At 27.5% G+C, this 13,704-nt stretch overlaps 6 protein-coding genes across 6 annotated transcripts; 4 read left to right on the top strand and 2 right to left on the bottom strand. All coding sequences in view use genetic code 12, as the record gives it.

Moving 5' to 3' along the window:
- Positions 1-199: 199 nt before the first annotated feature.
- On the top strand, positions 200-493 carry SFT1 (Sft1p; the record flags this gene model as incomplete). The annotated part of the gene is made up of 1 exon (XM_051764818.1): positions 200-493. The coding sequence occupies one exon, from the start codon at positions 200-202 to the stop codon at positions 491-493; it is 294 nt and encodes a 97-aa protein (XP_051618192.1).
- A 291-nt stretch (positions 494-784) lies between these two features.
- On the bottom strand, positions 785-1,564 carry KGF54_004149 (uncharacterized protein; the record flags this gene model as incomplete). The annotated part of the gene is made up of 1 exon (XM_051764816.1): positions 785-1,564. One exon carries the CDS (start codon positions 1,562-1,564, stop codon positions 785-787), a length of 780 nt encoding a protein of 259 aa, XP_051618191.1.
- Positions 1,565-1,769: 205 nt separating this feature from the next.
- HSE1 (ESCRT-0 subunit protein) lies at positions 1,770-3,419 on the bottom strand (the record flags this gene model as incomplete). The annotated part of the gene is made up of 1 exon (XM_051764815.1): positions 1,770-3,419. The coding sequence occupies one exon, from the start codon at positions 3,417-3,419 to the stop codon at positions 1,770-1,772; it is 1,650 nt and encodes a 549-aa protein (XP_051618190.1).
- A 1,119-nt stretch (positions 3,420-4,538) lies between these two features.
- Positions 4,539-5,795, top strand: LAG1 (sphingosine N-acyltransferase; the record flags this gene model as incomplete). Its single annotated transcript, XM_051764814.1, has 1 exon — positions 4,539-5,795. One exon carries the CDS (start codon positions 4,539-4,541, stop codon positions 5,793-5,795), a length of 1,257 nt encoding a protein of 418 aa, XP_051618189.1.
- A 295-nt stretch (positions 5,796-6,090) lies between these two features.
- On the top strand, positions 6,091-7,080 carry KGF54_004146 (uncharacterized protein; the record flags this gene model as incomplete). The annotated part of the gene is made up of 1 exon (XM_051764813.1): positions 6,091-7,080. One exon carries the CDS (start codon positions 6,091-6,093, stop codon positions 7,078-7,080), a length of 990 nt encoding a protein of 329 aa, XP_051618188.1.
- A 182-nt stretch (positions 7,081-7,262) lies between these two features.
- On the top strand, positions 7,263-13,655 carry KGF54_004145 (uncharacterized protein; the record flags this gene model as incomplete). The annotated part of the gene is made up of 1 exon (XM_051764812.1): positions 7,263-13,655. The coding sequence occupies one exon, from the start codon at positions 7,263-7,265 to the stop codon at positions 13,653-13,655; it is 6,393 nt and encodes a 2,130-aa protein (XP_051618187.1).
- Between the last annotated feature and the right edge of the window lie 49 nt (positions 13,656-13,704).

Below are 13,704 nucleotides of genomic sequence, written 5' to 3'. Positions count from 1 at the left end.
ATAAATCTATATAATCATGAAAATTACTCTATTTGTAATTAAAATTCATAAATACGTTTGTACCAAAATTCTTGTGTAACAAAAAGTTATAAGATCACAAGTACAAAAGTTAAAAATTGCATCAAAATATTGCCAATTAATTTACCACATATATTTCAACCTCCAATACTTTAATATCTATAATCCATAAACCCACATAATGAGTAATCTATATTCCCATAGAGAAGAACAAAACAATCAAAAATTCGAACAATTAGCACAAACATTAAATCAATTTAAACAAACAATAAATAATGATATAAATGAATCAATACAACAAGAATCTGGATTATTAAATCAATTAAATGAAAATTTCTCAAATTTAATGTCATCAGTGGGGAGAACATCTGGAAATTTAAGAACTGTTATGAATAGAAATCAAAGTTTAACTAGGATTGTTGGATTGATTTTGGCGGGATTTTTTGTTATTTGGATGTTATTTAAATTGCTATGATTATTTTTGAGAATGGATTGCAAAGAGGAGAGGCAAGGAGGAGACGAAAGTCGTTGTTATATAGGAAGTCAAGACTACAGTTCGTTTACAAATTAATTAATACAAGCGACAACTTGAATGTCATATACATTATGCGATAGTAATATTTGTACTAGGTCTATGTTTAGAGATTTCCGGTTTTATGCTCCATACTTTAATGAGACGATTTGATGAACTAATTAGAGAATAAGATATTCAATTTAATATATATCTTGTATATTTTAGCAACTACTTCACTTTCTAAAATTAAATTTACTTTTTATTAACAACATCAGAACCCAATCTATAATTCCCAATAGCAGAACCCCAATTCAATTTAGATCTAGTAACAGGCAATAATCTTCTTAAATTTTTAAAAGAATTTTGATTTAAATTTGTAAAATTTTGTATAATTTTTTCTTCAATTTCATTTTCCGAATTATTTATAAAATTTATAACATTACTAGTGGTTGATGAATTGATTGAATCACTCAAGGATTCGGTGAATTTTAATCTTACGTTTCCTTCTTCAAAATAATGTATGTCTAAGTTGATTTTACCTGTTATTCTGTTGTTTGAGATTGAATATTCGCTTTGCCATGATCCAGTATAAAAATTTTCTTGATTTTGTTTTTCACCTATAATGATTATTTTATAATTGTTTTCATCTGTTGGAATTATTGTAAAGTTAAAATCGACGTAATAATCGTTTCCGTATTTTTCTAATTTAATAATTAAATCTTTTGGAATTGAAATATCATGATCATATGATTCAACATCTATAATTTTCTCATTCACTAAATCAAAGTTAAATTTTTCATTTCTTATATAATCAATATATTTTGAAGAATTTGAATCTTTATTTTGTGAGTTAATGATGTAGTCGTCAATTATAATTGAATGAGTTTTCAAATATTCATTTATTGAATTTTCAATTGTGGAGTTAGTTATATCTTTTGATAATACTTTTAGATTCTTAATGACTTCTGGTAATTCTGTTGGTGGTGCACTTGAAATTAATGATGTGACTATATCTTCTAATTGAACTGACATCGTTTCAATTGATTGGGTTGTTTGAAGTTTTGAGATTAGTTTGATACGGTAAAGTATGTTGAAAGTCTCAATGTTATTACGCACATATAATAATTGGACTATTTTGTGTAAGGTTGATTACAGAGATTGAGTTTATAATACGTCAAAAAAGAATTCACTCTTAAAGAATTCACTCATTACAATAAAATAGTATCTATTTAAATATTTAGTATCCACCGTTTCCAAAACCTGCACTAGTGTTTTGTTCTTGCAATCTCTGTTGTTGTTGTTGAGCATAATTGGGTTGAGCATACTGAGATTGACCGTATTGTGGTGTAGAACTTTGAGGTTGAGTAAACTGAGGTTGAGTAAATTGAGGTTGAGTATATTGAGGTTGAGTGTATTGTGATTGAGTATATTGAGGTTGAGTATATTGAGGTTGTGAATACTCAGTTTGAGTATGTTGAGATTGGGTATGTTGACTTGGTTGCGCTTGTGTATGTTGAGTTTGAGTATGTTGCGGTTGACTGAAGTCTGGTTGAGAATAATGAGGTTGTGATGTTTGATATTGTTGTTGAGGTTGTTGTAAAGATGGGAAGTTATTATGTGTTGAGCTTGATTGTCTAGATTGTGGTATATGTTGTTGAGATGAAGTTTGTTGTTGGACTAATTGAGGTACTGACAGTGAAACAGCAGGATATGGAAGTGAACTATATGAATTATAATTTGGTCCATTGAATTTTGATCGATTTGTTATCAGTTTATCTAATAATTGATTATATGATTTTGCTTCTGTAGTTAATTGAGTATTTAAAACCGTTAATTCTTCTTGACGTACGCTATATTTATCTATTAAATTTCCTAATTGGATTCTCGAAGATATAACACTATTATATAAATCAGTAACTTCATCTTCATTAACTTGTGATATATCATTTGTTGATAATAATGCTAATAATCTCTCAATCTTTCTTTGTTCAACATTTAATAGTTGATTTTCAATTTCTGCTTCTTTTGCAAGTTCTTGTGGAGTTTTATTTACTATTGGTGTAACATAATTTAATGGAAATATACCAATTTTACCATTTGGTAAGGAACCTCTCCACCAATCTCTATAAACCGATTCGATTACTGTTATTACATCCCCTTTCCTAAATGATAATTCATCTTCTTCATAAGATATTAGATCATATAATGCTCTTACTTTTGAGACAGTTGCCACAGTTTGAGTTTCATTTGAACTATCTGGAGATGAAGGAGGAATTGATTGATTATTATTAGCTTCAGGTAATGGTTTATTATTTAAATATTGCTTTTTCAAATTTTGTTCATCCTCATATTCTTGTAATGACATTTTTAATACTCTTTGTAATTCTTCATCTTCTTTATTTTTATCTTGTTGAGTTCTTTCTTGTTTTGCTGGTTTACTAGGTCCATGTTGAGCTTTAAAATATTGAGGATATTCATATTTTGCTTTATTATAAGCATCATTCATTGGTTTTAAAGATGGATCATTTTTGAAACTTTTATTTAATTGTTCAAGTACTTCAATAATTTTATATTTAACAGTAATATGTAATTTTTTATCTTGTAATTTTTTAATTAAACAATCTTGTAAAAATGATTTAGTTGCAATTTCTTGTTTCATTCTTGAACCACAATTTTCTGCAATTGAAGTTATTAATGATAATGATCTTAATATAATATTTGCATCTTTTGTTGATGATATTTTCGCTTTTATTAAATTTATAGCTCTTGTAGTTTCTAATTCAGGATCTGATGATATTTTATCACAAACATCAAGTATATATTGCCAATTATCTGTAGTTAAAGTTGGATCAGTGGCTTTATTAATCAATGTATCTAATGGAGCCATCTTTAATAGTTATATTGTAATAAAAAGTGGTATAAATATTTGAAATTCAAATGATTGCCACTTATGAATGATTCAAATTGTATATTAAAATAGTTCAGTAATAATATGGAATATTTGGATAAGATAAAATAAATAATTTATATACAGTACAATTCTTATTATCATAAGTTTGCAACCAAAATTTAAATTTATATTCTAATTTATGATAATAGAGGAAGAGGCACAGACAGAACTACATCAATAATGTTTAATTTATCTACAATATACTTTTGACCACGTAAGATCTCATTTATACGCATTTTAATTGAAACATTATTTATGATTCAAAGCTAACAGAATATCCCATAATTAGCTGATAAGTCAGACTTTCTAGCATTGAAACCATTATGATTCCTTTTTATGAACCAACTTATATCTTCTAGATCTTCGCATATTATAATAAAGCAATATATCTCTTTAGCCTTATCTTCGTTTCATAAATTATCAACCAAGCCTTTAATGAAATCTTCTTTGATTTTGTGGAGAAATTAAGCTACCAAGAAAAAAATCAGTGTGATGTCATTTGAGTCTCGAACGAAATTTAAGCAAATATCAAGACGAGTTGTTGATTAGAGATCACAGATCAAATCATTTTACGTTCGATCAATTCATCACTTCAGTCCATCCTATAAAGTTTGTAAAAGATGCACAAAAATTTATTTTAATTATCAGAATTAAAGATAACAATTTCTAAAGCTTATCAAAATCCAATACTTCTGATGGATGGACAAATTTGATCTTCGTTTATTATGACTTTAACTTTTTTCGTTTCAGTTTTAGCAATTGCAGTTTTTGAAATTTTTGTATCAATAAGTCTCTATTGAAAGTTTCTTATAGTATAAAGTATATATACCAATTTATTATAAAGCATATATTAAAATATTATAATTCATTATTACAATTAAATAATAATAATTAAGAAATTCTGATCAAAATATTGTTGTAATAAGGCTCTTTGTAAACGAAGATTAAACTTGTTTTGAAATAAAAATATTTTTTTGATTTTTGTAAATAATTTTTTTTTTTTGAAGCTCTTTTTCATAACAACAATCAAAAATCATTAATTTGATATAGGGGGAAATGAGTTCATCAGCTTCTACTACCTCATCTGGCAAAGATCATAATCTATCTCCAAAATATCATCAACGTCATCGTGCAACATCATCAGTTGGTCAAATAAATGTTGGTGATACATCTCCTTCATTATCAACAATGGATACTTCACCATCAGCAAGAAGAAAATCAAATGCAAGATTAATTGAATTACAAAAAAAATCAACTTCGGATTTTGCAATTGCTAAAAAATTAATTATTGGATTTAGAGAATTAACTTATAGACAAACTTGGATTTTACCATTAATTTCATTAATAATTGCTTATTCAACTTTTTATCTTTCAAGTCCATCTGGTCAAATTCATCAATTTTTAAAAGATATGATTGTACCATCTTATCATATACCAGGAACTGATCAATATGGTAAAGGAGTTAATGATTTTAAATTTGTTGGATTTTATGCATTATTTTTCACATTTTTAAGAGAATTTATGATGTGTTGTGTATTAAGACCACTTAGTATATTATTTGGTATTAAAAAGGAAGCAAAACAAAAAAGATTTTTAGAACAAACTTATGCAATGTTTTATTATGGATTAAGTGGTCCAATTGGTTTATGGATTATGTCAAGAACTCCATTATGGTGGTTCAAAACTACACCAATGTATCTTGATTATCCTCATAAATCTCATGAAATTTATTTTAAAGTATTTTATTTGGGACAAGCAGCATTTTGGGTACAACAATCTGTTGTATTAATTTTACAATTAGAAAAACCTAGAAAAGATTTTAAAGAATTAGTTTTACATCATATTATTACAATTGCTTTAATTTGGTGTTCTTATAGATTTCATTTTACATGGATTGGTATTGAAGTTTTTATCACAATGGATGTATCTGATTTCTTTTTAGCACTTTCCAAGACATTAAATTATTTGGATTCTCAATTGACTGGACCATTCTTTGTATTTTTTATTGGAGTTTGGGTATATCTAAGACATTATATAAATTTGAAAATTTTATGGTCTGTATTAACTGAATTTAAGACTGTTGGTGAATGGGAATTAAATTGGGATACTCAACAATATAAATGTTGGATATCACAACCAATTACTTTTGCTTTGATTTTTGCTTTACAATTAGTTAATGCTTATTGGTTATTTTTGATTTTAAGAATCTTATCAAGATATATATTCTCAGGTGACAAAAAAGATGAAAGAAGTGATGATGAAGATGAAGGCGAAGTTGGTTCCCATGAAGAAGAAGATAAGAAACAACAATAATTAATTTTGTGAAAGTTAGAGTTTCACAAATTACTCGCGCATAATTGTTTACAAAGGCATTTAATACTAATTCTAATTAATTCAAATATTTGTAGTCGACTTTCGATAATCAATTACCTCTAAAAGCCTCTTAAAAAATTTAAATGCTACCAGTGTTTTTGTTTACATTTTTACCTTTTTAATTTATTTGATCTTATCAAACTTGCAACACCTTAATCATAAATCATCACGAGAATCTAAGGATCATACTTGCATTGAATCTTTAAAAACTGCCTTTTTTCCATCACAATATATCATGGACCGGTTACCTTCTAGACTACAGGACCTCACAAAAGATGAATTGATCGAAAAAATTCTAGAATCGGAAACAATATTAAACGAGTTTCAAGAATCGAGTAAAGAATTGGAAAAAGCGTTGGAACAAGAACTACAAGATTTAGAATTATCAAATCAAAACCTACAAACCCAAAATCGAAATCTCAAAAATCAAAATAATTCAATAATACAAACCAATTCAGAGAATGGAAAACAAATAGATAATTTACAAGAAATATTAAGAAATAAATCAGAAGAAATTCACACGTTAAGACAACAAATAGTTAAAATTGAAATAACAAATGATTCAATGGAAAATCAAGATAGAATTATTCAAAATGCACTTAATTTACAAAAAAATTTTAATAATGATCTTTTGGAAAAAATTGCTATACTAGAGGATGAAATTGACAGGTCAAGGAAACAAAATTTTGAAAAACAATTATATATTACCAACTATCAATCCCAAATTAAAGAATTGAACTCAAAAATTGAGAACTTGGAATCGAAGATAAAAGATATTGAGACTGTTGACACTAATGATAATAAAGTTAATGAATACAATGGAGATGTACTGTTTGTAACCATGGAAGATATGCTAAAATCAACTCCACCACCAAATAAACTCAAGGAACTACAACAACAACAATCTCAAAGATCAAAATTGAAAAAATCAGATAGTTTACAAAAACTTAAAAGTCTAACAAGAGATATCGAAATGTTTTTAGGAAACTTCAACAGACAGGTACATAATAATGATCATTCATCTAATGAAAGAATTGCATTATATAAATCACCATCCACTACTCATATAACAAAGATTAATAACGGATCATCTGAATTAATTGGTAATACTACTGATCAAAAAAGATATAGTATTAATAGCAGTAAACGAATATCGTTAAGTAAAAGATTTTCAGATTTACCTTCAATCAGTGGTAGTCCAACATCTATAAAAAGAGTTAGGTGAGAAGTATGTACATAGATTAATTGTAGCTAAATTGAAATGACTTGATGATTGAAAATATTTTTAATTCTTATGGTTGTAATTTTCGTGTTGTAAATAATTTTGTGATCTTTTTCAATTCTTTATTTATTTTTATTCAATTTTCAACAAAATCACTTACCTTTATATAACAGATCATTAAGATTATGAAGAGCTTTGCTGATGTTGTTCATAAATTTGATAATAATGAGGTGTTTACTTACCTCATTGATATGAATAGAGAATTAACTAAAGAAGAGAAAATAAATGAATCAGATAATCAAATATATTTAAGTCAATTGATACAATTAGTTGATAAACAAAGAGAATTAAATCCTCCACAAACCTCCAAGAAGAAAAAAGCAGAACAAAATGTCCCAAATGAAGTAAAAACTCCAACATCATATAATGTTTTCAAATTAGCCTCGAAAAATCTCATAATTATACTTCAAACATTATCGTCAAAAACTTACGATATAACTAATCAATTTTTAAATGATTTACAATTGGATGATCAAAACGAGTTAAGTATAGTAACCAAAACTTCAATAATCTTTTTAATTGATTTATTTGATCATTTTCCTGGTCAATTAGGGTCATTGATAAGTTTTAGTATTTCCCAAATTCACAAAATATTGAAAAAAGATCCAAACGTTGGAAGTAATTTAATATACTTACTATATTCAATTTCTAAAAATGCAACTAAATTAGATATAGATGATAAATTGAATGCAAAATTAATAAAAATTTGTACAAAAGTAATTACACAAGACGTTATATCATTTGATTTAAATGATGAAAAAAGTACATCCACCATACTATTAAAGAAGAATTATATTTTATGCCTCAAAAATTTATTTACATTAAGTATATCAAGTCATTATGAAACTCTTTTGGAAGCTTCAGCAAGTTCAAATCAAGCAGGAGCAAAATTAAAACCAGAAGCTATAATGAATCAACAACATCAATTTCAAAGCACCCTATTAAAAACAAATGAAAGATTATTCGACTATTGTCTTTCTAATATTCTGAAAGAAGTAAGAGTAGCTACAACTGATATGATTGCAAATTTACTAATAAATTTTATTCCCACTGGTGGCTTTATCCCAATAGAATATTTGATTAAACTATACCCTTTACCTGATCCAAACTTTTGGGATCTGAGTTTAAGATATAAACTTGATGCTGATAATGAGCCAATTATTGAAAGTCGAAAGGAGAATAACAATTTACTTGGTCATGATAGTACAACAATTTTAAATTCTTCCTTAGAACTTAATTTAGCTCAATCAAGCGTGATGTCCACAATAATCTTTTATATACAAATGGAACATTTTCAAAATCCCGAATTTTTATCATCAAATTTAACTCACATTTTAAGATTGATACTATTGAAATTTAGCGAGATGGATTGTAGTATACCGGGTACATTTCACGTGCAAGATACTAATTGGAATAAAACATTAAGCAATTGGGGTACTTTAATAGATTATTTAATTTCAGAAACTGGTTCAGCATCTAATGATTTAATAAGTGAATTTCTTTATTCAAAATTTGATTTGGGACAAGATCGAAATCTGGATGATTTAAAAGACGATTTTTCAGACCCGGGTTCATTGAATAGAGAAAAGAAGAAAGAATCAAAAATATTTGGCTTCAAATCAAATAGATCTTCCAAAAAGAGGGAGTCAGGAAAAAGAATCAATATTTACTCGAATCCATATCAAGCATATTTGGTTTTGCTTACAATTCAAATAGTTTTGCCAACTGGTATCAACATTGACTCAGTCAATGAATCAACTGCTAGTGAGGAAAGAAGCACTGAAGTCCTAGAAAATGAAGATGAAGATTTTGAAATTGCAAAAGTCTCAGAAAGTAAAGGTTCTTCATTTTTAGAAAATGCTTTATTGACGTTGATTGTGAACGACAATTATTATATACGAAATTATGCAATTCAAACATTTGTTGCTTATGCTAAGTGCAATCAAGCAATAATTAATCAATTAATCTTACGTATATTTAAACTTGTTGATCAAGAACAAAATTATTCGGAGAAAGAATCAATTAGAGGTGATCAAAATATTTGTGGTATATCTTCAGTCAGATTATTGAGTTACTCCTTAACCTTGCTGTCACTCATTAGACAAACTGATCCAGCCTTACTTCAGAACTCAGTAATTGTTAAAATTTTGAGTTTTTGTACCCAAAGTTTAAAACATAGTGGTAATTCATATAACAAAAATTCAAGTTGTTGGATAATATTATCTTCATTGATTCCATTATATAATTTTTCAGAATATGTTAAATTAAATTCATCCCAATTTTTGGTCTTTTGGAAAAATCTACTTACTTCACAATTTATTGGGAATATTAATAGCACAGATAAAACAAACGATGGTGAAATTATTTCCAATTTGAAATTAAGAACATTTGCCTTAGGTTGTATGTTAAGCTTTTTGAATTCAGTCGATTTAACCCCAGAGACCTTAAAGCAGGTGCTGTTTCTTTTATCAAAGTCTTATAATTATTTGTCCCATCTCGAAAGTAGCATCGAGAGTGTGAGTGCAATTACAACCTTAAATCACTCTTCCTTCAACAATTATGATCATGATCCAAATATTTTAAACAATATTTTATATTCAAATTATTCATTTAATAGCCAACTAACTTCAGAAAAAATGATTATAAGTTTAATATTTTGCAGTAAAAAAATTATATTTCAAAGTTATATAAAGTTAACAAAATCTTTGAAAAGTGAGATCAACTCAAATATTGTTATATTCCTTATTAAGATTTTCAGTGATCATAGAATCTTTGCTAGAGAAACTACAGTAGACATTGACAAAACCTCAAAAGCTAAAGCAAAACAATTAAAATCATCAATTTTAACTGACAATCAGGTAACATATTTAAACGACGACTATAATCATAATTTTGGGCTTACAAGTGGTACTCTTGCGCAATTCGACCCAGATCATAGAAAGAAAAAAGAGACTTTTGATGATGTATCCAATGCTAATAGTGTATTCACATTGCACGGTTCTAGGGAAACTTCTTATTGGTTTGACGTATTTGACAAGATTGCATTAGCTTCAACTGCAAAATCAATTAATTATGATCCTAGTATTTTATTGTCGCAAGACTCGTCATCAACCAATAATATATCACCAAGTTTAATGACCTCACTCATAGACTTATCAATAGAATTATTTCAACAACTGTTCCCCTACTTAACTAGTAAAATTCAATTCTCATTATTGGAACAGATGAGAAACTCTTTGACTGCAAAACCTATTGATGAATATAGACTCCAAGCTATTCAACAAAATGTATCAATTGCTATACATGGTGTTGTTTTAAATGCAGTAGAACACAATTTATTTTTGGAGAAAGATGTTGTATTAACAATGATTGATGTAATAAAAAATCATGGATCTAAAAGTAAGCAGTCTACCACGTTGGACTCACTGACTATCGGTCTTTGCTCAAAGTTGATAAATTCAGATGAAGCTCATGGTCTCGTGACTAATTTAATTAATGATATTGTCACCAACAACTCCCCATATCGAAGGGGGTCCGCAGTTTTAAGTTTGTCACAAATATATGCAAATAGTAAAATTGGTTTTGGAGATACTTATAACATTCTTTCACAATTAGTTAATGATCCAAATCCTATAATGTACTATTATACCATTGAATCATTTATAAAAATTTTTGAATCTAATACTGATAAATTATCATTGATTCCAGACCTTTTGGAGAAACTATCAAACAATTATTTGAATAATTCATTTAGTTATGACTTGGATAATAAGGCTTTGATTAATCTAAAAACTAAATATGCTTCTGCTGGCCCAGTTGCACAATTATTACAATTATTTGTTACTAATTTAGGTCCCGCATTAAGAGATTGGTCAACAAAACATAAAGCGATTTTGAGAAATCTTATAGTCTCATTAAGTTATGGAATTGGGTTAGAAACTCTTGAAGATTATTTACAAGTTTATCAACAATTAATAGAATTATTCCAAGAGCTTATTATTTTCGATCCTAATTTAATTGAAGGAGAGGTTGAAGTATTTGCAAAATTATTGAATTTAATTATATCCAAAAATATCAAGATCGCAATTGCTAGTGTATCACCTACATCATTAAATTCTGATACTATTTTTCCTTTCAGTACAAGTTTTGATTTATATTCAAGTGCTTATACATGCTACTATGAGTTATTGAAAATATACGGCGTTTCAATTATAACGCCAGAAACTGAATATTTGTTGTGGGTTTCAATGAATATAAAACCTTGTCCTGAATTAGAGCGTCTCATTAAATTGTGGTTGGAATCTAGTTTGGACAAAAATTGGTTTAACACCTTAAATACTTTATTCAAATCTAGTATGAAGAAATTAGTCGGACCATTCCTAGAATCTAACTATCAACAAAAATTATTACCTTTATCACAAAGACAAAAGAAAAACAAAAGAGACAATGCTGTTGACTTTAAAGATGAAGAAAACGAAGGTATAGTCGCAGGTGATGAATCAAGTTTGGAAAAAAACGAACCTATATCTTGGAAGTTTAAATTATTCATATATGATTCATTGAATGATTTACTAAGATTGGCTTACAATAATCCTCAATTGACTGAAAAATTGAAGAATAAAATTCCAGATATTGTAAAGCTATCTTTCCTTGGTTCTACTTCAACAATAACAGATTTGAAAATACGTGGTCTTGATTTATTAAATTCAGCATTAGAATTATTTGGAGAATTTGAAGATCCACTTTATCCATCGGTTTCAATATTGGAACAACAACAAGCTCAAATAATCAGTGCGTTAATTCCTTGTTTTACACCAGGAAATGATTTTCGAGTAATTGTTCATGCAATTGGTGTATCTTCGAATTTTATGAATTTACCAAAAATCAAATTTTATTCCAAACAAAGAATTTTGAAAACATTAATACATTTATTGGAGGAGATTTCATCAAACAAATTTTTGAAATTTGGATTTTTAGAGGATATGTCAGAATTTGGTAAAAAAAGTATTCAATTAGCAATTCTCAATTGTTGGGCAGTTTTAAGAATCGAATCAAGTGAAAATGATACTTCTACAGACTCTGACTTTAATGAAATTTTGGAAAAATATTCTGAGTTATTAGTTTCTTTGTGGATCATGTCATTAAGAGAATATTCAGTTATCAAGTATAGTGAATCATCCAGTAGGGAATTGGAAATTTATGGTACATATTGGATAAATTTAGTCAATGTTTTAAGTTTGGAATCCGAAAAAAATGATAAATTGGTCAATACTCTACTTTCAGGGGATGGTCAAAACTTCTTTTTCATTTTGTTTAGTCAATGTATGGAATCACTTGTGAAAAACAAAGATGTGGTTCAGGTTCTTCATTCTACAAAAAAACTATTGCAAATAAATTATTTAGTGGATTTGATTTTTAGTGATCAAATATTTATTGAAATTATTGATATTTTTGATAGATTAATATTGGTGGACGATAATACAGAAGTCCAATGCTTGCTAATAGATAACGTCAACATTTTATTCCAAACTTTTATATCTTCACATCCAACAAATTTAGAATCAGGATTTGACAAATTATTTGAGTTGATTAGAGTTACCATGCTTCCATTATTTAGGATATTACCATTTTTAAAATCTGATTATGATACAACTGATGAAGTAGCTCATGAGCATTTACTTAAACATGCTGAAAGTGCAGCCAATTTATTAGTTTTGAAAAAGGCATTTGAAAATTTAGTCGAAATGATCTCATTGTTTCCTGATGTTGTCAAAATGGATTTGTATTCTTGTTTGCTTTACATTTTTGCAAAAATTTATGAAAGTAAAAAAGTGTATTTAATTTCAGTTATACTTTCTCATTTAAAACAAATTTTGATTGGCATTAATGAGTTTGACGGAAACTCAATAGAAAATTTCTACAATGTTATATCTAAGTATTATGAGATCAGTCCAAGAAATAACTACTCAATAATAACAACAGTCGTCTTACTTGCTTATGGTGGTATGAGTTTAGACACAGAAGATTCCAAAAAATTGAGTGATGCGTTGTTGAACCTATTGCAAACAGAAAATACCGCTCCATTAAGCTTACAATGCATAAAGACTTTAATTCAATATAATGGCCTGAATGTTGGACAAGTTTTAAATAATTTATTATCCACTATCATAAAAGGCATTAGTGGTTTTGAAGATGAATTACAAGTTGATGAAAAACTATCTATTGAGATATTAATTATGTATACAAAAGTAATTAAAGATGATGAATCAAAATCAACAGCAATTTATTCAATATTGGTTCCGGTTTTGTCTAAAAATGAAACAGATGTTGACAGAGATTTCATTTCCCAAAAATTAATGTATTTAGTTAAATTAAATTCAAATGTTTTTAAGGAAGTTGTTAATAATTATTTGACTAAATCACAAAGAGAAGATACTGAAAAATTAATGAAATTAAAAACAAATAACAATCAACAAATTGATGTTGTGCCTGAAATTGAGTTGAGAACTTTTGTATAGATATTCAAGTATATAAATGAATAGATCATGAGTTTTACATAAATTGTAG

The sequence above is a fragment of the Candida jiufengensis genome, assembly GCF_024610255.1.
Source record: "Candida jiufengensis strain CBS 10846 chromosome Unknown scaffold1, whole genome shotgun sequence".
Classification (NCBI taxonomy): Eukaryota; Fungi; Ascomycota; class Pichiomycetes; order Serinales; family Debaryomycetaceae; genus Lodderomyces; species Lodderomyces jiufengensis.
The sequence above is the reverse complement of the archived record's forward strand: the minus strand, read 5'-3'. Positions and strand labels throughout refer to the sequence as shown.